Source organism: Cetorhinus maximus, chromosome 14, assembly GCF_964194155.1.
Source record: "Cetorhinus maximus chromosome 14, sCetMax3.hap1.1, whole genome shotgun sequence".
Classification (NCBI taxonomy): Eukaryota; Metazoa; Chordata; class Chondrichthyes; order Lamniformes; family Cetorhinidae; genus Cetorhinus; species Cetorhinus maximus.
In genome coordinates this window covers 19,695,414-19,721,726 of record NC_135892.1, presented here as the reverse complement: position 1 = coordinate 19,721,726, position 26,313 = coordinate 19,695,414, and the positions used below count along the sequence as shown (strand labels likewise).

General features: G+C 46.0%; 1 protein-coding gene across 1 annotated transcript in view; it reads left to right on the top strand.

Moving 5' to 3' along the window:
• Positions 1–19,490, top strand: part of LOC144689496 (androglobin-like) — an 87,407-nt gene extending 67,917 nt beyond the window's left edge. The window contains exons 12-13 of the mRNA XM_078556632.1: positions 7,992–8,175; positions 19,177–19,490. Coding sequence (XP_078412758.1) covers positions 7,992–8,175; positions 19,177–19,362 — 370 coding nt within the window. The 3' untranslated portion in view covers positions 19,363–19,490. The remainder of the gene's footprint in view (positions 1–7,991; positions 8,176–19,176) is intronic.
• Positions 19,491–26,313: the final 6,823 nt, after the last annotated feature.

Sequence of the window (26,313 nt, the reverse complement as noted above, 5' to 3'; positions counted from 1 at the left end):
GACTAAGCAGGTCTGGATGGAAATAACTGACACAGTCAGCAGAGGTCTGGTCCACAGACCGTTATAAACTAGAAGGACAAGGCTAGCAGATACGTGGGAACACCACCACCTGGAAGTTCCCCTCCAAGCCACTCACCAACCTGACTTGGCACCAATGGCACCAACCTGCCATTCCTTCACTATCGCTGTGTCAAAGTCCTGGAACGCCCTCCCTAACAGCACTATTGGTGTACCTACACCACATGAACTGCAACAGTTCAGAAAGCAGCTCACCATCACCTTCTTAAGGTCAATTAGAGATGGGCAATAAATGCTGGCCTAGCCAGCGAAGCCCAAATCCCGTAAATGAATTTTAAAAAAGAAGTTGGATCCAGTCAGTAGAGGTCCAACAGGATGCATGCTACATTATGGAGCTTTGACTGATCCGTGATGCTGATGGCATATGGTGCTTGGAGGAGATGTCAGTTGCAGCCCAGCGGGTACTCCCCTGCAACCATTCAAAACACCAGCAATAGATGAGGCAGTTACCGAAGAGGATTAGGGTGCCGCCTATCACGAGGCTCCATCATTATCTTTAGCCTCCTTGACCCCTCTGAGAGGGGGACCATCTTTGCAGTGATGTCCAGTGATGGAGGCTGCCTTTGCAATGATGCAGGTATGCAAGCAGTTCTGGCGATGTCCGCACTGGCACTTCCATGACAAGGACAGCCTTCACGTGCATCTCAGCTGCACGCCGAGACAAGTGAGCAGGCTGCCTTCACCTCCTCCAAGGCCACAAGTGGGTGTCACAGAGAAGTGACTGAGCTCGAAAAGCCACCATACCACGCAGTGCACTGAGTAGATATTTCCCAGTCCCTGGAGGGAAATTCCGGTCCCAGGGAGTTAGTTAACAGTGACGATTAAACCTCTGGGAAGATGTGCGTGCTTCTTTGGTGGTAAGAGTTTACATACTACAGGCTGCATCTTCAAAGCAAGTGTTAGCATAACAACTAAGGCTGGGATTTTCCACTCCCGTTTGCAGCAGGCATCATGGTGGTGAGGGGGTGGGGAGAGTTCAGCGAGGGGATCAAAAATCAGTTTCACGCCAGTGTGAAATCATAGCAGGATCATTCAATCGTTTCCACCATGGCTGATCGCATATCCTACTGGAGGCGGGCATGAAACCAATATGTATCCTGCTGATGGGATGCAAAGCAAGGCCCGACTGGAATCGTCCCCCCACGCCCGATGTACCATTACGCCGGTGGGAAAACACGCCGGTCCAGAACACGTCTGGACCAGCGTGACATTCAAAAGTCGGGACTTACCTTTAGGGCCTCGATCAGATCGCAGACATTCGAGGGGTGGAATGTCCATGTGAACATGCAAGGGTGGGGTCTGTGGAGTCAATGTGAGCCTCCTGGGGAGCAAACTCAGAGTGGGCATGGTAGGATGGAATGGTGAGCGTGAGAAGGGACAGAGAGAGCCGGTAGGGTGGGAGGGTGAGGGTGCGTCGGTAACAGTAGAAGGGGCGGTGAGGGTGCTTGTTGAAGACACTGAGACAAACACAGACCCTGGGGGTGCAAAGGAGGAGGTCAATATGAATGGGGGTAAGATTTTCTTGAAGATAGGGAGCATGCACATTCACCTGGATATTCCTGAAGGAAAATGATTTGGGCTTCGGGTAACAATGGCGAGATGGAATGTGCTGCTGGGGGTGGGGTGTCCACTGTAACGGGGAAAGGACATGGGTGACTGGGGGAGGGGAAAGGACAGGGGTGCTTATCAGAAACTTTACTATGACCATTTCTCACAAATTGAAAGTGAGTGGAGTCTTGTGTTGGACGGGCACATGTGCTGCATGGGAGTGCAATCAGTGGGTGGGCGAAGATGCAGCTCAGATGGACAACTGAATGAGAACCCCAGCAGGCAGAATTGAAAATGCTCAGGACAGTGAGATAAGTGTGATGGATGAAGACTCCATGTGTGTGGGAGAGCACTTGCAAGAGGCTCTGAAAGACCCTGCCCCCCACGCACACACTTCTCCCTCCAGATTCACTCCTGGTCTGGCTGCGTGCAGCTGAACTGCCAGTGGAGGGGAGGATACAGGAGGAGGACTCACAAAGCCTGTAAATGAAGCTGATAGACAACATTACACATTATTCAGTGAAAGTGAATATATTTTCAGATTATAAAGTGATAAATATGTTTGTGATCAAAATTTATTGACTTTTCTAGGCCTACCACTTCTTCTAAGTGCTGTCCTGACATCTGCAGCATGGGTGGAGACAACCTGTGCAGTGGTTGACCCTGTTGCCTCTGATAACTTTGGCACACATCCTCTGAAGAGCCAAGGCCTGGAGAGCCCCAGCTTGCTTTAGCTGTCCTCTTGTGAGCCAGCTGCTCCCTCTGTGGTGGCAGAGGATGAGGTTGAAGGGGCCACAGTGTTACGACCGGTCCCCGGGCGAGGTCCCCCAATTTGTTAACTTCTCGAATGGGACCCCGATTTTGTTATGCTCCTGGGTGGGGAGGAATGAGCTGGCTCCCCTTCTTTATTCAACCCCCTCAGTTAGTCACAACAAGGTTAATTTAAAAGGGATCCCTACCCCTGTGGATACCTTTTCCCAGTCCAAATGTATTCATGTTTTAGAAGGAGCCAATTTAACCAGGCTTTCTTGAGTCAAAGTAAGAGTAAGTTTATCAGTTACTAAAAACCTGAGAAAAAAAATAATAAAACCACAACACATATACACACACAGGTCAGAAATGAGAAGTTGAATCCAAATAAAAGTTTTTTAAAAGATATATGAGTCGGTCTTTGGCTTGTCTGTGAGGCATAGATGGCAAAACCTTACGGCCATCAAGTTGGGTGATTCCAGTAGAACTGACTTTGGCAGTTTAGCAGTTGGTTTGAAGACTCTTGGTTCTGCAGGTTGGCTGAAGAAGCTGTACTACTTCCTTTTTGCTTGTGGCTTTGTTGCCTTGTCTCCAACAACAAAGAGAGAGAGAGAGAGAAAGCTTTTTTCCTGCAAGCTGCAGGGATGCCTAGTTGATATTCTGCTGCTGTGCCTCTCACAACACACACAGATCAGGTTGGCAGCTTGCCTTTTAACCCATTTCCTTGTGTATTCCTGGAAGGGAAAAGCAAACATGTCTTTTGCCCAGAGTCCGTTTTCTTTCAACTCAGATCATTTCCACATTCTGAGATATAACTCAACAGGAGATGCTTTCTGCTGAGATGTGGCAATTATTCTCCATTGTCTCTGCAACCACAGCAGATTAAAGCTCAGTCTTTTGCATTTCATCTCTTCCTTTCAAGTATCTCTGTCTGAAGTAGGCTTTGACACCTTTTTTAGGTGCGACATTCCATGTTTTCTCTGGACTAGTCAGTCAAGTATAATCCAAATAGGAATTTTCCAGAAGGTGGTTACTTTACATTCTTAGCCATCTTTTGCTCCGTGTCTTTGCATTATGTCTCTTTTTAAAAGAACACATCTCTTCCTTAAAAAGTTCAGTATGCCCGTATTTAATTTGGGGTTGTAATCCACTGCCATGACAACATGCAAGGGGGATTCAGAGGGAGCTGACAGCCTCTGAGATTCCTGAGTAGATGACCCAGGGGTGTCCAGCTGCTGCTCCTCCTCCCTTTGGGTGCCCAAGGGCCCCTGCCCGACTCCTTGAGGAGAAGATGCTCCTGGAGGGACATCGATGTGCCCCATTTCCCTCTCATGTTGCCACTGTAGGAACTCATCTGTGGCAATCGCTATGGAGTGCAGGTCTGCGTGCATCTCTGCGCTCTGCTGGACCAGGGTCTCCATGGCGTCTGCCATCCTTCCCATGGAGACCTCCATGCACACTCACGTGAGCACTACTTCATCAGAGAGCAGGCAGATGCACTCCTCTAACTCGCGTGCCACTCGGTTGAGGGCTTCCAACAGCCCTGCGTGATTTTCCCCCGCCTTCTGCTGACTCTCCAGGACGAGTTGGAAAACTGGATCCAGAGGTCCATCATCTGACTCGGACCTCACAGATGCCTCTTCCCTAGTAGTCCTCCAAGTGCCGAGGAGCTCAGCCGAACCAGCGTCCTCCTGCTGCTGACATGTGTCCATGCAATGACCACCAGATTGTAAACCCAAGCCCGCTCTACACCTAGGTCCCACTAAGGTATGTGTCTCTGCAGTCGCGGAGGGTGTGAGTAAGCACTGTGGCAGGTCTTCCAGGTTGCTTATTTGCAGCTCTTCAATGGAGGAGGTGTCTTCTTGGCTGGAGGTGAGGACCTGGATGGAGCTGAGGGACTGGCTGGCTGAGGATGTCAGTCACTTATCAGAGCTCCCTGTGAGCCAAGTTAGAGATAATTAGTGCATGGCAGCAGAGTCAAAAGCAGGGGAGAGAGCACTCACAGTTGTGTTGAGAGAAGGATGATCTGGTGCAGGATCCTCACGTGGGTGTTCGCTGCCGCAGGAACAGTCCACGTCCTCACCAGCCATCGTTATGGCACACTCCTCAAAGTGAGTGAGGAACCTAATATCGGCCATTCCACCCCCAGTCTGGGCCCTTTCCCTGCTGTTGTAAGCCAGCTTCTCCTGCATGAAAACAGGTGGAGAGTGTGTGAGCAGGACGCATGCCAAGGCAGATAATAAGGATGCATGAAATGTTTCTGTGGTGAGCAGAGTCATGGACTGGATGAGGACAAAAGCCCAAGAGGATATGAGCCCGATGAAGATGTGAGGGTATGTGTGAGAGTTAGGTGTGTTGCCCCTTGAGGTGTGAGATCCCTGTGAGTATGTGATAGGTTTGGGAGTGTATGTTGAGAGTGATGAGGTGGTTGATTTACCCTGGAGGAATGGATGAAATCATTTATCCTTTTCCTGCACTGGATGGCTGACCTCCTCTCTTCTCCATTATCTCTGACCACCACTGCCACCACCTCCCAGGTCAAATTGGTGACTTTGGTGGACCTCCTGTGGCCAGAACGGGGTTAGAGGACATCATGGCAGGCCTCAACAGCATCCAAAAGGTGCTCCAGTGAGGAGTTAGTACACTTGGGGCTGCCGTCTTCCTGGTTTGTAGACATGAAGTAGGCTATGCTCTGGTGCGCTTTAAATATGGCAGCTGGGTTGCAGAAGCACAGGTGATGCCGTGGCGGGAAAATCCGAGGCAGCCCACCAACGATCTGGCATGTTTCCCATGCATGCATTATTAATGAGACGGATGCGCCGGGAAGCGGACAATACGGCACAAAAATCTGCCCTTGTGGCCGGCGGGAAAAGCATCATTTTTCAGGCCCACCACTGCACTTAGTGCCAAATTCAGGGAAAATTCAGGCCAGTTAGTGCCATACTGTGCCATTCATCCTGGGTCAGAGGAGCTCAGTTGAAACATGCCTGAATCAGATGACCCCTGACGTGCTGACAAGACCTTTAAACCCGGCCACCTCACTATGGAGTTCTGTATCTTCCACCTCCGCCTCTTCTACCACATCCTGCTCCTCCTTTTCTCTGATGGACTTTGTCCTTCCAGGGCCTCACCACCGTCAGGGTCCGCCAGCCTCTGGAGAGCCATGTTATTATGGAGACCGCAGCAGACCACCATGATGAGCGAGACCTTTGTAGATGTATATTGCTGGATGCCACCCAACCAGTTCAGACACTGGAACCACATCTCCAGAATCCCAATAGCCTACTCAGTGGTTGTCCCAGTGAGAAGATGGCTTTGTTTGTATTTCCTCCATGCCTCTGTCTGGGGCTCATATAGAGGGGTGAATGGCCATGTCTTTAAGGGATATTCCTGGTTCCCTAGAATCCATCCACTGAGTTTGGGAAGTAGAGTGAAGAGCTACAGCAGCCTGGACTGTGGGAGGATGAAGTAGTCTTTTCTGTGTCACGGCAGCTGCCAGGAAAGCAGGTGCACACATGGAGGAAGTTCTTGCTCTGGTCACAGAGGAGCATAACATTGAGAGAGTGGAAGCCCTTCCTGTTGGTGAATCTAAATGACCAGTCACTGGGTGCTTTAAGAGCCACACAGGTTCAATCGAGATGCCCTGAACCTGGGAGAATCCAACGATGGCAGTGAAACCCCTGCCCTCTGTGCATGCAAGGCCCTCATTTGTCTGGAATTGAATATACTGTCCAGCTCTGAAAAATAGGGCTTTAATGAGCTGTGAGATACAGTGGCATGCAGTCGTTTAAGAGATGCCATCAAGGTTGGCAGCAGATCCTTGAAAGGAGGCAGAGTTCAAGGCCACACTTACTTTGACAGCTACTGGCAGAGTTTAGCAACCAGTGCTGTGAGGTGTGAGGTCTTCCACGACAAGGGCACAGATATCCGTGATTATCTGCCTGGAGAGTCACTGTCTCCTGTGCCACTGTTCTCAATCATCTCCAGGTAGTTCCATCTTAGCAGGTAGATCCCATGCTGAGCATTTGGCCTCCATGTCCTTCCTGTTTGACATCCCTCTCTCCTGCCTTCCTGACGCCTGGGGTCTGCCCTTCGTGTGCAGGGTATTGCTCCTCACCACTACTGGGCCAAAATTCTGACAGTCATGCCCATGTTGCCAGCTGCAGCCTTCCTTGTGGACAGGTGCCCCCCCCTGCCAATTTTGCTTGGCAGCCTCGCCCCTTCTCAAGCCACTGTGATGCCAGGAAGGAGGTTAATATCCCCTTGCACTGCCCAAGAAAATCCTAACAAACCCCTTAACCATCTCTCACTGAGCTCCTCAACCATCTGTTTTGGTCTTCGTAATAGATCGGGCAGAATTGCAGAGCCAACCCGGGGGTTGTTCTGCTGAAACTGGCTAATGCCTTTTTCAGTGTTGGGAAACTGGCATGCTAGTCGGCGCCAGTATTTTCAATGCCTGTTCACCTCCGCCAGATCCAAAAATTAAGCCGCATGTTTTTATCCTGCAGAGACACTGCAGCTGTGTTGCTGATTTAGCAAACAAGAGGAAAACTGTTTCCACTGGAAGAAGGGTCAATAACCTAGGGACATAGATTTAAGGTAATTGCAAAAGAACTTGAAGGGAAATGAGATTTTTTTTTACTTACAGAACAAGTTAAGGATCTAGAATGCATTGCCTGAAAGGGTAATAATGAAAGCAGTTTTATTAGGAGCTTTCAACAGGAATTGAATAAATACTTGAATGGGAAAAATTTGCAGGGCAACAAGGAAGGAGAACTCAGTGCTCTATAATCCTGGCCTTTGAGTATCCCAGATTTTTATCACTGTACATTGGCAGCAGTGCCTTCAGCTATCTAGGTCATAAGCTCCAAAATTCTCTTCATAAACTTCTCAGCCTCTTCAACTCTCTTTTTCTTTAAGATACTCCTTAAAACCTACTTCTTTGACCAAACTTTTGGCCACCATCTTTAATTATATTAGTATCTATTTTGTCTAATTAAAGTCCTATGTAGTGCCATGGGTTGTTTTACTACGTTTAAGGCGCTCTATAGATGCAAGCTGTTGTAGTGGTAGTAGTAATTGTTAAATAGAGGAGTGGAAATAATTGGATCGCTCTTTCAAAGAGCTGGCACAGGCACACTGGGTCGAATAGCCTTCTTCCATGCAGCATGATTTTATGGTTCTACTTGGGCAAGTGCTTTAAAAATAAATCAGTGGGGCAAAAATTTGGTTGGGTAATAGCGTCCATTTCCCAGGGACAGACGGTATCACCAGCTGATACTGTGTGCTCCATGTGGCATTGTTACCGTTGAGGAAACCTGTGCAGGTAGCAGCTGGTGGTACTGTGTGCGCCCCCCCCCCCCCCCACCCCACACACACACACACACACCCCCCCCCACCCCCCCCCCCCCCCCCCACCCAGCCAACCCCAGCGCTGGGAATCAACATAGTATGTTTAAAACTGCTGGAAGCGACACTACACAAACAAACTTTTTTTCCAGTGTGTCCAAGCAGGACGTTTTTCAGTCCATAAATTCTGTGATTCTGTGATAAATAAGAATTCAAGTAGTTAATGCTCAGAATGGTGCTAGCTTAAGCTGGTTATCTCTCAACAGGACTACTCGACCTGTACCCATTCTCATCGGTGGAAGTATTTATGAAGAACAGGGGAAGAGCAAGGCAGAAGAAATTCGTAAGTTCCGCCAAAGGCGAGAGGTGGTTCTCAAACAGCGAGAGAGAGAAAGGCAGGCTCGCCATCAGCTGAAGACACAACAGCTGCAAATGTATGAGCATCTGCAGGTGAGTTAATTTGTTCCCAGAAATATTCCTTACAGAGCTTCTTTGATAAACTGGAAGATGCATGTCTTGTTGCAGCACATGCTCCAAATAAATTTCAGTCCCTTTCAGAAATAGTTTAAGCACAAAATTTAGGCTGACAACCACAGTATAATACTGAGGAAATGCTGCACTGTTGAAGGTGCCATGCTTTTGATGAGGCTTTGTCTGCCCTCTCAGGTGATTGTACAAGATCTCACATCACTACTTCCAGGAAAGTAAAGGAAATTCTTCCTGGTGTCTTGATGAATATTTATCCCTTGACTAACATAAGTGAAACAAGTTATTGGTTATCTACTTCATTGCCATTTGTGGGACCATACTATGTATAAACTTGCTACCACTTTTCCTACATTACAACAGTGACTACTCTTCAAAAGTACTTCATTCACTGTAAAGCACTTTGGGATGTCCTGAGGTAATGAAAAGTGCCAAATAAATGCAAGTTCTTTCTCTGGGCGAAATGACGGGACCAGAAATTCCTATCAAAGTCAACAGACTTTTGGCTGCTCTCCAAATTTTCTAGTTCTTCCCGTGACGATTCCCACCACTGGCGAGACCAGAAAATTCCAGCTTCTTTCCTTTGTTCCTCATTTTTTTCCCATTCCCAGGCTCCATTTTTATTCTTTAATTTTACTTTTATTTGATAAATTCGGTCTCAAAGTTTTGCTATAAAAATAACATCAGTGGTAAAAATTTCCTCAGAGCTTCTCTTCTACCACATCATAACTCCAGTGTAAACAGGTTTTCTGCCAAACTTCCACTGGTGTAACATTGGTGGAGCAGATGAAGCACTAAGGAAATTGCAGGTGCAAATGTTTACCTTGTTTCTCCACTGTCCCAATCGATTTTGGAAATAGGACCCATCAATCCTCTGATTTTTTTTTAGAGACAGAGGTATAAAAACTGATACAACTTAGGCAACATTTTACATGGGATGTACAGCACAAAACAAGCCATTCCGCCCAACAGAATTAAGCACCACACAAGCCTCCTTCCACCCTACTTCATCTAACTATATCAGCTTATCCTTCTATTTCTTTCTCCTTGCATACTTATCTAGCTGCCCTTTAAATATATCCATGTTATTTGTCTCAACCACACTATGTGGTAGCAAATTCCATGTTTTAACCACTCTCTGGTTAAACACATTTCTCCTGAATTTCTTATTAGATTTATTTGTGGCTATAATATCCTAGTTTTAGACCCTCTCACAAGTGGAAGCATCTTCTCTACTTGTGCCGGAGCAAACCTCTTCATAATGTGAAAGATCTCTGTTAGATCATCCCTCTCTTTTCTAGAGAAAAGAGACCCAACCTGTTCAGTCTTTCCTCATAGTCATAATCTCTCAGTTCTCACATCATCCTTTTAAGTCTTTCTCCAGTGATTCTGTATCCTTTTTGTAACATTTTATAAAGATGCCTACAATCACTTAGCAAGTTATTTACTCAACAGTCCCAGGAATGCATTCATGTCTAAACAAGTTAACTGATCAGCAATGTACTCAGAACTAACATTTTACTTCCATATCGCATTGTGTTTACAGCTCAGAAAAAACCCAACAATCATAGAGCCATAGAGGTCTACAGCACAGAAAAAGGCCCTTCGGCCCATCAAGTCTGCGCCGGTCAAACAAGTACCTAACTATTCTAATCCCAGTTTCCACCACTAGGCCCATAGCCTTGTATGTCATGGCATCACAAGTGCACATCCAAATACTTCTTAAATGTTATGAGGGTTTCTGCCTCTATCACCCTTTCAGGCAGTGAGTTCCAGATTCCCACCACCCTCTGAGTGAAAAAATTCTTCCTCACATCCTCTCTAAACCTTGTGCCCCTTATCTTAAATCTATGCCCCCTGGTTATTGATCCCTCCACCAAGGAGAAAAGTTCCTTCCTGTCTACCCTATCTATGCCCCTCATAATTTTATACACCTCAATCATGTACCCCCTCAATCTCCTCTGCTGCAGGAAAAATAACCCCAGTCTATCCAATCTCTCCTCATAGCTAAAACTCTCCAGCCCAGGCAGCATCCTGGTAAATCTCCTCTGCACGCTTTCCAGTGCAATCACATCCTTCCTATAATGCGGATTCCAGAGCTGCACACAATACTCTAGCGGCGGCCTAACCAGTGTTTTATACAGTTCCAGCATAACCTCCCTGCTCTTATATTCTATGCCTCGTCTAATAAAGGCAAATATCCCATAAGCCTTCTTAACCACCTTATCTACCTGTCCCGCTACTTTAAGAGACCGGTGGACATGCACACCAAGGTCCCTCTGATCCTCGGTACTTCCCAGGGTCCTACCATTCATCGTGTATTCCTGTGCCTTGTTTGTCCTGCCCAAATGCATCACCTAACACTTATCCAGATTAAATTCCATTTGCCACTGATCAGCCCACCTGACCAGCTCGTCTATATCCTCCTGTAATCTAAGGCTATCCTCCTCACTATTTACCACCCCGCCAATTTTCATGTCATCCGCGAACTTACTGATCAGCCCTCCTATATTCAAGTCTAAATCATTTATATGTACCACAAACAGCAAGGGACCCAACACCAATCCCTGTGGAACCCCACTGGACACAGGCATCCAGTCACAAAAACACCCCTCGACCATCACCCTCTGCTTCCTGTCACTCAGCCAATTCTGGATCCAATTTGCCAAATTGCCTTGAATCCCATGGGCTCTTACCTTCATTATCACTCTCCCATGCGGGACCTTATCAAAAGCCTTGCTGAAGTCCAGGTAGACTACGTCAAATGCATTGCCCTCATCTACACACCTGGTCACCTCTTCGAAAAATTCAATCAAATTGGCTAGACATGACCTCCCCTTAATAAAACCATGCTGATTGTTCTTGATTAATCCCTACCTCTCCAAGTGTAGATTAATTCTGACCCTCAGAATTGCTTCCAATAATTTCCCTACCACTGAGGTTAGACCGACTGGCCTGTAGTTCCCTGGTTTATCGCTTCCTCCCTTCTTGAATAACGGTACCACATTGGCTGTCCTCTAGTTCCTTGGCAGAGAGGTATAGAAAATTATTGCCAGTGCCCCCGCTATCTCCTCCCTTGCTTCACTCAACAGCCTGGGATACGTTTCATCCGGGCCTGGAGATTTATCTACTTTTAAGCCTGCCAGACCACTTAGAACCTCCTCCCTTTCTATGCTAATTTTAAAAATTATATCACAGTCCTTCTGCCTGATTTCCATACCCACATCGTCCCTCTCACTTGTGAACACTGACACAAAGTATTCATTTAGAACCCTACCTACGTCTTCCAGCTCCACACATAAATTACCACTATGGTCCTTAATGGGCCCTACTCTTTCCCTAGCTATCCTCTTACTCTTAATGTACTTGTAAAATAACTTTGGATTTTCCTTTATTTTACCTTCCAATGTTTTTACATGCCCCTTTTTGCTCTCCTAATTTCTTTTTTAAGTTCCCCACTACGCATTCTATACTCCTTTAGGACTTCCGCTATTTTGAGCCCTCAGTATCTGCCATAAGCCTCCCTTTTTCTCTTTATCCAATCCTGAATATCCCTCGACATCCAGGATTTGTTGGTCCCACCCTTTGTCTTTACTGGAATATATTGGCCCTGTACTCTCCCTATTTCCTTCTTGAATGAGTCCCACTGCCCTGATGCAAATTTACCTAAAAGTAGCTGCTCCCAGTCCACTCTGGCCAAATCATATCTGTATCTTATTAAAATCAGCCTTCCCCCAATTTAGAACTCTGATTTCTGGCCCATCCTTGTCCTTTTCCATAACAACCTTGATTCTAACAGAGTTATGATCACTGCAAAATGCTCCCCCTCTGATACTTCTACCACGTGCCCGGCTTCATTCCCTAAAATTAAGTCCAGGACCACCCCTTCTCTTGTAGGACATTCTACATACTGGCTTAATAAGCTCTCCTGGAGGCATTTTAAGAATTCCGCTCCCTCTAAACCTGTCACGCCATGACTAACCCAGTTAATGTTGGGGAAGTTGAAACCCCCCACTATTATTACCCTATTATTTTTACACTTCTCTGAAATTTGCCTACGTATCTGCTCTTCTATTTCTCTCTGATTGTTTGGGGGCCTATAGTACACTCCCAGCAATGTGATTGCTCCTTTTTTGTTTTTCAGTTCTACCCATATGGCTTCATTTGAGGAGCCTTCTAAGATGTCATCCCTCCTTACTGTTGTAATTGATTCCTTGATCAATATTGCGATACCCCCTCCTCCTTTACCTCCTTCCCTGTCTCACCTGAAGACGCTATATCCTGGAATATTGAGTTGCCAATCCTGCCCCTCTCTCAACCATGCCTGTGTGACAGCAATGACATCATACTTGCATGTTTTAATTTGTGCCCTCAACTCATCTGCTTTATTCGTCAGACTCCTTGCATTAAAATAAATACCATCCAACCTTGCCAAACTCCCTTCTGCCTTAACTGGTCTATAATTTCTATGCCTTCCAGACTCACTTGCTCTCGCTTCTAATTTTGACTGTGCATCTCCCCCTGCTGAACCTCCTCTCAGGATCCCATCCCCCTGCCAAGTTAGTTTAAACCCTCCCCAACAGCACCAGCAAACCTCCCCACAAGAATGTTGGTCCCATTCCGGTTCAGGTCCCACCGCCCCCAGAAATGGCCCCAGTGTCCCAGAAATCTAAAGCCCTCCCTCCTGCACCATCTCTCCAGCCATGCATTCATCTGGATTAACCTCTTATTTCTATACTCACATGCGCGTGACACCGGAAGTAATCCAGAGATCACTACCTTTGAGGTCCTGTTTTTTAATCCGTTTCCTAGCTCCCTAAATTCTGCTTGCAGGACCTCATCCCTCTTTCTACCTATGTCGTTGGTATCAATATGTACCACGATCTTTGTCTGTTTTCCCTCCCCCTTTAGAATGCCCTGCACAACATCCTTGACCCTAGCACCAGGGAGGCAACACACCATCCTGGAGTCACATCTATGGCTGCAGAAGGGTCTGTTTGCACTCCTCACTATCGAGTCCCCTACCACTATTGCTCTTGCACTCTTTTTCCTCCCTCCCCGTGCAGCTGAGCCACTCACAGTGCCATGAGCGTCGCTGCACTCCCCAGAAGAACCATCACTCTCACCATTTTCCTACACAGAAAAACAGCTCTCGAGCGAGATGCACCCTGGGGATTTCCTGACTGCCTGCCTGATACCTTTCTTCTGACTGATGGTCACCCATTCCGTCTCTGTCTGCACTTCCGTAAGCTGTGGGGTGACCGCGTTTAAAAACATGCTAACCACTAAACACTCAGCCTTGCAGATGCATCTCAGTTCCTCCAGCTGCCGCTCAAGCTCCGAAACTCGGAGCTCGAGTAAATGCAGCTGGTGGCACTTCCTGCACACATGGGCAGAGCGCAAGGAGCATCAAGCACTTCCCACATGTTGCAGGTGGTACATAACACGGGACTAAGCTACCCTGCCATGCCTCTAGTTGGAAAAAAACTCTTACTTTAAGTTAAATACAGTAAAAAAAACATTAAATTATTTATTTACTTTAAATAAAAACTAGAACCCTTACCTTTCTTTAGCTTAATCTATTTTAAACTGGAGAAAAAAACTTACCCACTACTCACCAATCAGCTCTCACCTTTGTGCTGACGTCACTTTTTGGAGCTTCCCCACACTCACACTGGTTCTGATCTCTCTGCCGCTCCCTTGCACTGTCTTGGGATGTCACTCTTGTTATTTTCAACAAGAACTAACTGCAGGACACTCTTCACAGACTGCTTCACAGCAATGCCGACTGCAGGACACTCTTCCCAGACTGCTTCACAGCGATGCTGACTGCAGGACACTCCTCCCAGACTGCTTCACAGCAATGCTGACTGCAAGACACTCTGCCCAGACTGCTTCACTGTGATGCTGACTGCAGGACGCTCTTCCCAGACTGCTTCACCGCGATGCTGACTGCAGGACGTTGTTCCCAGCAAGTCCATGCCTGTGTTTCTGCTTACACAAGGCTTCTCCTACCCTTCTTTATCTAACCCTATCAACATAACTTTCCATTCCTTACTTCCTCATGGGCCTATATAGTTCCCTCTTCAATGCATCTATGCTAGTTGGTTCAACAGCTCCTTATGTTAGCAAGTTCCACATTCTCACAATTTTCTAGGCAAAGAAGATTCTCTTGAATTTCCCATTTGATTTATTAGTGACTATCTTATATTTAGCCCCTGGATCTGGTACCCTCCGCAAGTAGAATCACTTTCTCTGTATCCACCCTATCAAGCTCTTTCATATACCTTGACGAGTGCCATCGGGTCAGCCCTTCAGTCTTCTTTCTCAAGAAAAGAGCTCCAGCCTGTAATGACTTGATGTAATGAGCAGGTTTCTATTTGAAACAGATAACTTTATTGCAGCATTATCAAGCTCTGCGGACATGCTTGAACCAGGTCCACGACTAAAAAACTTCTGCTCCCCAGATTCCCTGTGCTTCGGGCTCATTCGTGAAGAACAATCTTGTGACCCCCTAATAGGCAGTAGGAAAGGTTATACCTTCAATCACTACATTTCCTTCCCCTTTAGCTTTTTCTTTACAATTTCTATTTACAAAGAATATTTTAATCCACAAAATATACATATATACACTGGTCAAGTGATTAAAGATTAAGTCTCTGAGTTGATTTTCTAATTCGGTTAGAGTGGCATAGCTATACCACTTGAGGTTCTCCCACTGGATCAACATGATCAGGAACTACAGCAACAGGTGCATCATTAGAAAGTGGCAGGTCAGGGTTAGACAATTCAACAGAGACATCAGGCATGTCTATTCAAGGTCAATCTGACTCCTGTCTGTCCAAGGGAAGATCGCTTGCACTCTATGATCAGGGTCATATCATAGAGATGCAGCCATGAAACTTTAAAAGCATCTGACCCTTTGTCCACCTTCAGCACCCAAGCCCTTCAGGAGCACAGCATCAGTGGTCACAGATGCTGAAGAGATGGGGGCCAACCCCTCTTTAAAGGTGCTGAGAGCACACCAAGAGAATAAGAGAACTCTGTGGCACCTGCCCACTATATTCTGGCAGCAATGATAAGCACCACCAAGGCACAGGCGTCAGTAATGTTTCCAGGGAGTGTGGGGCTGGACCATCACTTTGGTCTGAAGGCTGCACAGAGCACAGGGAAGATGCACCGGACTGAGACACCTGCCTTTATCTTGTGCAGAAAGGTTTCACATCTGAGTGACAAGAACACTGCGTCGTGGACTCTGTCGGCTGATTGGTAGCAGTGCCTGCGAAAGCAAGGAGAGATAATTAATGCATGGCAGTGGCCTGTGAAACAGGACACATTACTCACAACATGGTTGTCCAATGGATGTTGCACCGCTGGACCCTCACTTGGTAGAGCATCGCCGACCTCTCCGCCAGCACAGGACCAATCCAGATCCTCGCCGGCCAGCTGGATGGCTCTGTTTTCAAAGTCCGTGAGGGCCTTGATTTCGCACATTCCACCACCAGTCTGCAACCTCCCACTCTTGTGTGTGCCAGCTTATCCTTCATGAATAGAGATGAAGAAAGTGTAAGCAGGACGCCTGCCAGACCAGATGATAAGTATGCCAATCCTGTGTGAGTGGTGAATGGTCCCATGGACGGGATGGGGACAATGACGGTGAGTGTGAGAGAGTGAATGATGATGTCCCTTGAACTGGCAGCGAGTGAGGGCCCTGTAGATGTGTGATGGGTTTGTGAATGTGTGAGTTGAGAGTGATGAGAAGGGTGACTTACCCTGGCGGAAAGGAGGAGATCATTCATCCTCTTGCGACACTGGGTGGCTGTCCTCTTTTGAAGGGCATTGGCGCTGACCACAGCTGCCAGCACCTCCCAAGCCAAGTTAGCGCTGTTGCTGCCCACCCTGCGGCCAGAACAGGGATAGAGGACATCCTGGCATCCAAGGCATCCAAAAGGCACTCGAGGGACACGTCACTGAACCTGGGAGCTGCTTTCTTCTTCAGCTTCAGGGCCATGTCTTCCTTGCAGCACTGGTGGTCTGGATGCACTGAGATGTGTGCTTGTGGCTGTACTTTAAATATGGCGCCCTTTAAATATGGCGGTGGGTGATGGCAGGCGGGCGAATGAAAGTCCACCTGCCATGGAAACGGTGTGTTTCCCGGGGGTGCATAAATAATGTGGCAGGTTTGGGACGTTAAGGCATGAAAACCTACACCACGGCCGGTGGGTAAAATGTCATTTTACCTGCGTGCTACTGCACTTAATGCAAATCTGGGACAATTCCGCCCAATGGCTTCCAGTAGGCCATACATACTAAAACATTGGTGCAGCTTTTCAATAGTTGCACTCAATATCGGTGATCTAACTTCACACACATCCATCCACTTAGAATGCGCACTGACAATCAATAAAACATGGTACCTAAAAATGGACCTACATGATCAATATGTAATCTAAACCAGAGTCGACCAGGTCACTCTCATGGATGCAGCTGAGCTGAAATGGGCAACTTCTGCTGTTGCTGACACTGGGACAGTGCTTGACCATACTTTCAATGTCACTGGCTATGTCTGGCCACCAGACATAGCTTCGCGCAAGCATCTTCATCTTCAATACGCCTGGTTGCGCACTGTGGAGCTCTGTAAAGAGTGGTTCTCTTCCTTGAGAAGGGGCAATGACTCTTGATCCCCACAACATGATTCCATCTTGACAACTTAACTCTGTTTTACAGACATGGAATAGTGTTATCTCTTTAGACACTGGTGAATTCAACCACCCTTGCAATGCAAGGTCTCGGACTTTTGACAAAATTGGATCCCTGTTTGTCCAATTCTTTATTTGCTTCACACAGACCAGTGAAGAGTTGAGCAAGAAATTTAGCACAAGCACAATTTCTTGTGGCACTGGAGCAGGTATAATGCTATCTAGTAACAGGAGATGACTAAGTGCATCCGCATTTGCAATATGTATGCCAAGACTGTGCATAAAGGTGTACTCACACACAGATAATATCAAAGCCCAACATTGAATTCTTCCTGTGGCTATTGGTGGAATGGCTTTATCCTCACTGAATAAACCCATTGATGGTTTATGGTCCGACAGATGAAATGTCATCCATGCAGATACTGGTGGAATTTCTTCACTCCAAATATCACTGATAAACCTTCCTTTTCAAGTTGTGAATAACCCTTCTCAGCTGCAGAGAGGTATCTAGGGACATGGCCGATTGGCCTTTTGGAACCATCTTCCATCCTGTGACAACACTGCTTCCAAACCGTAAGGCGACGCATCACAGGTTAATATTAAATCTTTTGATGGGTCATAATGTACCAGTAGACATGATGAATGTAATAGCTTCTTAGCTTTTACAGAGGCTTCTTCTTGTTGCAAATTAATTGACAAATGAGGATTCTTTTTCAATAATAAGTGTCAAGGCACTAACACTGTTGACAAGTTTGGCAAGAAGCGACTATAATAATTAATCATGCACAAAAAAGACTTGAGTTCAGTGACACTAGAAGGAGAGGATGCCTCTTTGATTGCCCTAACTTTCTCCTCTACTGCATGCAACCCCATAACATCTACTCAGTGACCCAGGTAATGACTTCTGGTGCTTGGAATGTACATTTCTCTTTCTTTAATCGCTTCCAAAAATCTTCTTAAAACTTCTTCTAGGTTGGCCAAATGTTCAGCTTCCATTGACCCTGTGATTAGGACATCATCTAGGTAAACTAGTACTCAGAGAAGTCCTTACAATGGACTTTCCACGGTCCTTTGGAAGATTGCATATGCAGATGATACTTCAAAGAGCAGGCACGTATATCGATACAGGCCCTTGTGTGGGTGTTGATGGTTACATACCCTCTAGACGTGCTGTCCAGCTCTAGCTGTTGGTATGCATTGCTCATGTCCAGCTGGGTATTGGATTTTCCTCCAGTTAGCTTTGCGTACAAGTCGTCTATCCTCAGGGTAGGATATTTATCTAGTTTAACTGCCTTGTTCACGGTCAATTTGTAGTCCCCACAAATGCGAATAATTTGATCAGGTCTCATCACAGGGACTATGGGGCACTGCCCATTCCCAGAAATTGGACTGGCTGGATGATGCCTAGGTTCTCTAAACGGCACAATTATGCATCCACCTTCTCCTTTAGGGCATACGGCACAGGTCTGGCCTTAAAGAAACAGGGTATCGCCTCCAAATCTATATATATTATTGCTTACAAGCCTTTTAGCTTTCCCAATTCGTCACAAAATACACTGTTGTATTTCCTTAACACCTCAGGAATTCCTCCTGTTCTCATTTGAAATATTTAAGACCAGCTGGGCTTAATTTCTTGTAACCAGTCACGGCCCAGAATTCAAATCCCACAATGGCATTTGGAGAATTTAAATTCAGCAAAGTAAATAAATCTTGAATAAAGAGTATCAGAAATGGTGATCATGAAACTACCAGATGGTTGTAAAAATGCAAATGGTTCATTACTACCCTTTAAAGAAGGAAATCTGCCATCCGTACCACGTCCAACCTATATGTGACCCCAGACACACAGCAATGTGGTTGATTCTAAACTGTCCTCCAAATACCATAGTGGGATTTGAATTCAGACCTCCCGATTATTAGTCCAGATCTGTATTTCTAGTCCAGTAACATAACCAATATGCTACTGCTAGCCATTGCTGCTTTTAGCGCTTTTAATGTATCTGAACCCCCAGATCCCTCTGCTCTTCTATCTCAATCAGACACTTAATTTTCATGGAACATGTAGTTTTCTTATTCTTTCTACCAATATGTACCACCTCACACTTAACCATACTGAAATCAATTTGCCAATTACACACTCATTCTTCAAGTTTATTAATATCTCCCTGTATTTTTTCACAGTTTTCCTCTATTACCTGCATCCCCAATTTGATGTTGTATGTGTGTGTATGAATATGCCACAATCCCTTGTTTTTATACACTGCAGGCAGCCTTAGATGAAGCTCGGGCCAACATCTATCAACTTAGAGAGACGTACAGAAATAAACTTATTGAGGAAGAATTGAAGCAAAAAGAAATTGCAACAATGGAAGCAGCTCTCCGAGCAGAACAAGAGAGAAAGACCATGAGCGCTACGACTAAAACATATAAGAGCTCAGGAAAAAGAAAGTAAAATAGAGAAATGACACACCATTTCCAAAGTTTGAAATTGTATTTTTAAACACATTTAGTTGCATGTCCTCCAATCATTTAGTGTTTTGAATTTGTTTCTGATGTTATTTCCAATGTTCCATGTTTGATTTCAACTAAATTCTTAACTAATTTCTTTGCTTGTCTTCAGAATAGGTAGCTCCTTGAAGTGAAAGCTGAAAAATAGCATAGACACACAGCACTCTTAAGAAGGGAAGTGATAATCTGGTGTGGTGGCCACACCAGAACCCAAAGCATTAACCCATCTTTCTCTACCTTACGGTAGTGACTACACTTCAGAAATACTTCAATGGCTGTAAAGTGCTTTGGGACAGTCTGAGGGCATGAATGGTGTTGTTGAAGTGCAACTTCCATTTACAGGTGCTGGTTGACCTGCTCTGCTTTGCATTCTTGTTTTCTCTTTGTTTTGAATTTCAGGCCTTTTCTCATGTATGTCCTTTCCTTTGGCAATTCCTTGAGTTTTTTTCCCCCATTAAACTTTATTTTCTTGTGAAGTTATTCATCATGTTTATTGTTTGCATCCATGACACAGATGTATTTAAGGGGAAGCTGGATGAATATATGAGGGAGTAAGGATCAGAAGGATATGCTGATAAGGCGAGATTAGATAAAGTGGGAAAAGGTTCCTGTAGAACATAAACACCAACACAGCTATGTGGGCCGAATGGCCTGTCTGCATCACCAGAGGCAAGCTTGGCACCCAATTAGTGACACTGGGCGCTGCCTGGAGGTGGGAACAGGCTCTAGAACGCAATGCTCAAAGGCAGATGGCAACCATGACTGGGCTTGCTGTTGCCTTGCAGATTGGAACAGGCAGGAGGCCAGATGGCCAGTCACATCATGGTGCAAATAAGTGGCCAAATGGTCAATCAGAAGGTACTTGACCCACTCTGCTCACGCAATGGCAACTTTGTACCACCACTTGAGAACCTCCGTTTGAATAACCGTTTTTTCTTTTAACAGTTTAATTCAGCAACATCACATTTTGTCTCCCTGCCATAATAACAATGGTCCTGACAGCTGTGCACTAAGGTGCCCTAGACTGCTTATTCTTCCCATTCGCTGCTTTTAAAATTGCCTTCTGGCCCTCTCCACCCAGTTAACAAGATCTTCAATGAGCTAAACAGACAGTTAACTGGAGGCGAGTGGGCTGGCAGCTTCCCCGCCCTCATTTTGAAAATTACAGCACATTCCAGAGGCATTGGAAGACCAACATGCCATCCAGGAGCCCGCTCCTGACCTCGATCCCATAGGTGTTTAAAAATCCTGCCCCCTGACTTCGGAGACATCTTCAAGTGCCGCAAGCAGCCGCAGTGCCCTCATTGCCCCCAGTCTATGATGGCTGAGGAGAAAGCAGAGCAGAAACACTGGTTTGATGGATCTAAGAAGTGCTGGTTGTACTTCCACACTGGTGGTTGCTGATCATCCTGAGAAACCCTTTTAGCAACGGACCAGCAGCTTAGACTGGAAGCCTGAGCATCTGTTTGGTGTTGCTCATATACCAATTAGAATCATAGAATGGTTACAGCACAGAAGGAGGCTATTTGGCCCATCATGTCTGTGTTGGCTCTTTGCAAGAGCTACTCAGCTATTTCCACTCCCCTACCTTTTCCCCATAAGCCCTGCAATCCTTTTCTCTTTAGATAATTATCCAATTCTCTTTTGAAAGCCACAATTGAATCTGCATCCACTACACTCTCAGGCAGTGCATACCAGATCCTAACCATTTGCTGCATAAAAAAGGTTTTTCTCATGTCGCCTCTGGTTCTTTTGCCAATCACTTTAAATTGGTGTCCTCTAGTTCTTGACCCTTCCTCACTGACAACAGGCTCTCCCTTTATACTTTGTCCAGACCCCTCCTGAGTTTGAGCACTTCTATTAAGTCTCCTCTCAACCTTCTCTTTATTAAGAACAGCCCAGCTTCACCAATTTATCCCTGTAACTGAAGTGTCTCATCCCCAGAACAATTCTCGTGAATCTTTTCTGCACCCTCTCCAATGCATTCACGTCCAAACAAAAAGAGCACCTCCCTGCATAGCATGTCTATAGCAACGTGGCATACTTTGGGATGTTCCAAACAGAAATGTAAACTAAGTATCTTTTACTTTCAAAATAACCCTTTGATTCTATGACCCACATGAATAATTTATATCTCTAATGAAGGTAACAGCTCTTTTTCTAGATTTACGAATTCCATCCAGAAACCCATTGTTTATAAGGTGCTGTTAGAACAGCTTTGATCTTGGAAACGACATGAATAATTTATATTTTTAGCAAAGTCAGGGCAATTCTCCTAAGACTTATTGTCTATAATTGCCAGCTAATGAGCCCATCTGCCATTTTATAGCAATAACCTTTCCAACCCTGACATCGTAAGTCCTGACACAGGAAAGGACCTTTGATGTGTAAATACTTTGGGTGATCTAGCAACTTCTGAAGTCCAGAGTTTCAAATACCTTACATTTAAAAATTTAATTCCTAAAACTAAAAATTAGATTTAAAGCAGATACTCAACACAACAGGGAATTCTCTGATATTGACTCAGTGAAAATATCCAAATCAGGATGGCGTGTAACTTAGAAGAGACAATGCAGAATTTTCCACTCCTGCCAGCAGTAGATTTCATGACGAGGGGGAGCAGAAAATTCAAAGAAGGGCCCAAAGTCGGAATCACGCCAGGAGGAAATCAATTTGGAATTTTCCCCTCGCCACTTTCATGGTGGGCTGATGGTGAGTCAGGTTTCTCGCTAATCTATTTCAGGAACACCATTTGTGTGCATTACCAAATTACTCATTAAAAACGCTGTTCGCTGGAATGACGTTCCCCATCCCAATTACGTGCAATGCCAGCGGAAAATTAGACTGGTCTAAATCACAACTGGATATAAGTGGTGTGCAGCTGTCTGCCTTCACTCTGCTTGTGACTTCATGGTGAGTGCAACATTCAAAGGCTGCCTACAACAGCACTGCTCCGATTTCTCAGCAATGCCAGTGTTATGCCACACTGGTGAGGGTGTAGGGTTGGCCTGTTCATGGTGGGTGCCTCCATACTCCAGGAGGACAGCACTCAGTGTGTGCTGCAGGGCTGCACCCTGAAACAGAGACCAGCATTGTGACTGGTTGGGGTGGGGGAGTTGGGGGGAAGGATGACAGAGGCATGAGGGAAAATGGGGTACAGTGGGGTTGGAGGGGTGGGGAAGGATGACAGACATGAGGGACAATGTGGTATGGTGGCATTTGAGGGGGTGGACAATGGCAGGCAGAGGAGGGACCTAGGGTGGGGAAGCTGGAGTCCAACATGAAAGACTAAAATGCAGTCACAGAAGGGGGTGGATGGGAATTCAACTGTATAAGTGGAAGGGGCTGCATGCAGACTCTGGAAGAGGAGGGGGTTTCTGTTAGAGAGGCACAAGAGGGATGGGTTGCACAGATACTCATGGAGGTGTGGTGGGGGAGAAAGGAGAGTGTGTTATGATCAGTCATGAAGGAATCGGAGAGCTAATTGAAAGACAGTCATAGTCCCTGGTCTCGGGCCAAGAGGTTGGAGTGAAAGATTAAAGGCAGTGCTGGGGATTTGTGGACCTCATAGTCAGGGTGAGAGATTAAAGGCAGTCCTGGGGATTTGTGGACCTCATAGTCAGGGTGAGAGATTAAAGGCAGTCCTGGGGATTTGCACATCTTGTAATCAAGATGTGAGATTAAAGGCAGTCCTGGGGCTTTGCAGGCCATGCTACTGGACTATGCTTGGCACGCATGTTGTAGTCCTACTCCAGGGAAGGGCAAGGCCTGTGTGCTCAACTGGGATAAGGCATAGTTTGATGCGTAGGGTGTATTCATTGTCTTACTGTCAGTGCCAATGGAATTGTCTGATTCAGTACTGGGCTGCAGATGGGATGGTCATCATTAGGGGAGGCATCTGCAGCCTGTAAATGGGGAAAAGGTAATAAGGGCGGGTACTTGAAGCTCTCTGGGCAGGTTCTCCTCTGTATGTCAACGTGCACACAGTTTCGAGATGGGGAGGGGTGAAATCCACATGGGGCATGAGAACATCAATAATGATGGGTTCAGTGGGGAGGGCTGGAATGTCCACCACAATGACAATGGGATCCAGGGGAGAGACTGGAGAATAACCAGATGGAGGTCTTCCTACACAGTATGAGGTTCCAGGAAGATTCGAGATACCCAAACGCTGACAGAGGGAGGGTCAAAGCTGGTCTCAAAGTGGAAATGCAGCATTACCGTCTTGAAACCCCAAAGTTATTGCACGGTTTGAAATGAAAACTGGAAAAGAATCTGCACGAGACGGGTCTGAGGTAGTGTGGGAAGAGCCCACGGCTGGACTAAGGCCCCTTTCAGGGGACACCGTCAAACTGCTTAGACCCCATTGAACATTGAAATAGAGTCAGAGCTGAGAGAAAAGAGGAAAACTTCCTTGAGAAGGTGCAATTGGACCCACTGCCTTTTGGCGCACTTTAACAAGAGACTGCAGGAGTCATTGGCTTCATAATACAGTTGTTCCATTTGAGCATTAACAGAGAGGTATGTGAGAATGGAAAATACAGGCAATCGTTAAGGAAGCTGCTGCATATCTGCCAGATCATCAATGAACACCCCTAAAGTGGTTTCTCCAATTGGCATGGATAACAGGCCAAAGGGCATCCAATCATTGCTGAAGTGTAAATTAAGCTTAATCAGTATACCAGATCAGGGATTGCAAGAGTGTCTTTGGTGAGGTGGCACATTTGTTAAAACTGGTCCCCGGGCAAGGTTCTTCCAATTTTTTATGGTCCCAGACGAGATACCCCAAATTGTTAACTCCCTGAATGGAACCCCAATTTTGTTATGCTCCCGGGTGAGGAGGAATGAGTTCTTTATTTAACCCCCTTGGTTGGTCACAACAAGGTTAATTTAAAAGAGATCCCTTCCTTCGATACCTTTTCCAAGTCCATACGTATTTATGTTTTGGAAGGAGCCAATTTAACCAGGCTTTCTTGAGTCATAGAAAGAGTAGGTTTATTAGTTACTAAAAACCCGAGAAAAAATAATAAAAACATAACACACATATACACGGATCAGAAATGAGAAGTTGAGTTCAATAATAAAAGTTTAAAAAGATATACGAATCAGTCTTTGGCTTGTCTGTGAGTTTGGAGACACTTGGTTCTGCAGGTTAGCTGATAGAGCTGTCCTATTTCCTTTTTTGATTGAGGATTTGATGACTTGCCTCCAGCAACAGAGAGGGAAAGAGAGCCTTTGCCTACAAGCTGCAAAGGGGCGCCTAATCGATCTACTTCTGCTGTGACTTTCACTGGCACACCAGTACTAGAACACACCGATCAGGTCTGTAGCTATCTTTTTAACCCCTTTCCTTGTGTATTCCTGGAATGGAAAAAAGCAAACATGTCTTTTGCCCAGAGTCTGTTTTCTTTCAATTCAAATCATTATCACATTGAGATATAGCTCAACAGGAGATGGTTTCTGCTGAGATGGTAATCAGTCTCCATTGTCTCCACAACCACAGGAGATTAAAGTTCAGTCTTTTGCATTTCACCTCTTCCTTTCAAGTGTCTCCGTCTGAAGTAGGCCTTGACACCTTTTAGGTGCGACATTCCATGGTCTCTCTGGACTAGTCGGTCAAGCATAATCCACATAGGAATTTTCCAGAAACTTGTTGCTTTACATTCTCAGCCATTTTTCTCACTGTCTTTGCTTGTATGTCCTTTTTAAAAATGCATGTCTTCCTTAAAAAATTCAATATGCCCATATTTGGGGCTGTAATCCGCTGTCGTGACACATTTCACGAATGCACCTAAACCTCTTCCAACCTCTGTGGGACTAAGATGTCAAGCATCAGGGTTGGCATCTTGGTCACCTAGATCTGTGAGTTTGAACCTCAGCTACAAGGCTGGATCAGCGAAAAGCTAGTAGCGCAGACGCAGTTCTAGGACATGACAGTGGCTTTCTGTTTACGTGTGGAAGGTCTACTATATTTGCCCAGTATTCATTAATCTGTTGCATCTATCAGTCCTCAGGTAGAAGGAGGATTGAATAATGGAACCTGCGCTCAATGCTGCTGGCTTGATGGCAGTGATCCAACTGAGGAAGAGAAGGGCCCGGCGCTGCCTGACATCCAGGGTCCATGGGAGCCCCAGCAAGACCCAGAGAATGAGAATGTTAGACCCATCCCATGGAGGTGACTCACACAACAAAGGGTCTACTGAAGAAGACTTTCCTCTCAGGAGATGAGCGGCAGGCAATGCTGCGCACATTTGCGCTTGTCAAGAGATGTGGTGAATTATATCTGCCAGATTCTGCAGGAGGACCTAATGCCCCATGGACTGGGAGGACATACCCTGCTAGTAGCCTTGAAGGTCACCGCTGCACTCAAAATTTTGCTTATGAATCGTTCCAGGGATCCACAGGGGACCTATGCGGCATCTCATAGTCCTTAACACAGAAAATATATCAAGGAGGTGATAGATGCCCTCTACCTTGAGGCTCATCATTATGTGAAGTTCACACTCGAAGCTAGCCAGGCTGCTAGATTTCTGGGGTTTGCAGCTATCTCAGGCTTCCCTAGAATACAGGGTGCAATCAATTGCACACATGTCGCTTTGAGAGCTTCATGGCAACAGCCCCTGATGTTCATTAACAGGAAAGGGTTCCACTCCATCAACGTTCAACTGGTGTGCGACCATCCGAAGCATACCATGCGCATTTGTGCCAGGTACCCTGGGAGTTCCCATGACTCATACATCCTGAGTCATTCCCAGGTGTCTCACAAATTTGAAGCAATTACAGGGCTACCTGCTTGGGGATAAGGGGTATAAATACTGTGGCTAGAAGAGCAGGTTAGAGGCTAGGAATCATGCGACGAGTACCTCACCTCCTGACTCCCCAAAGCCTGTCCACC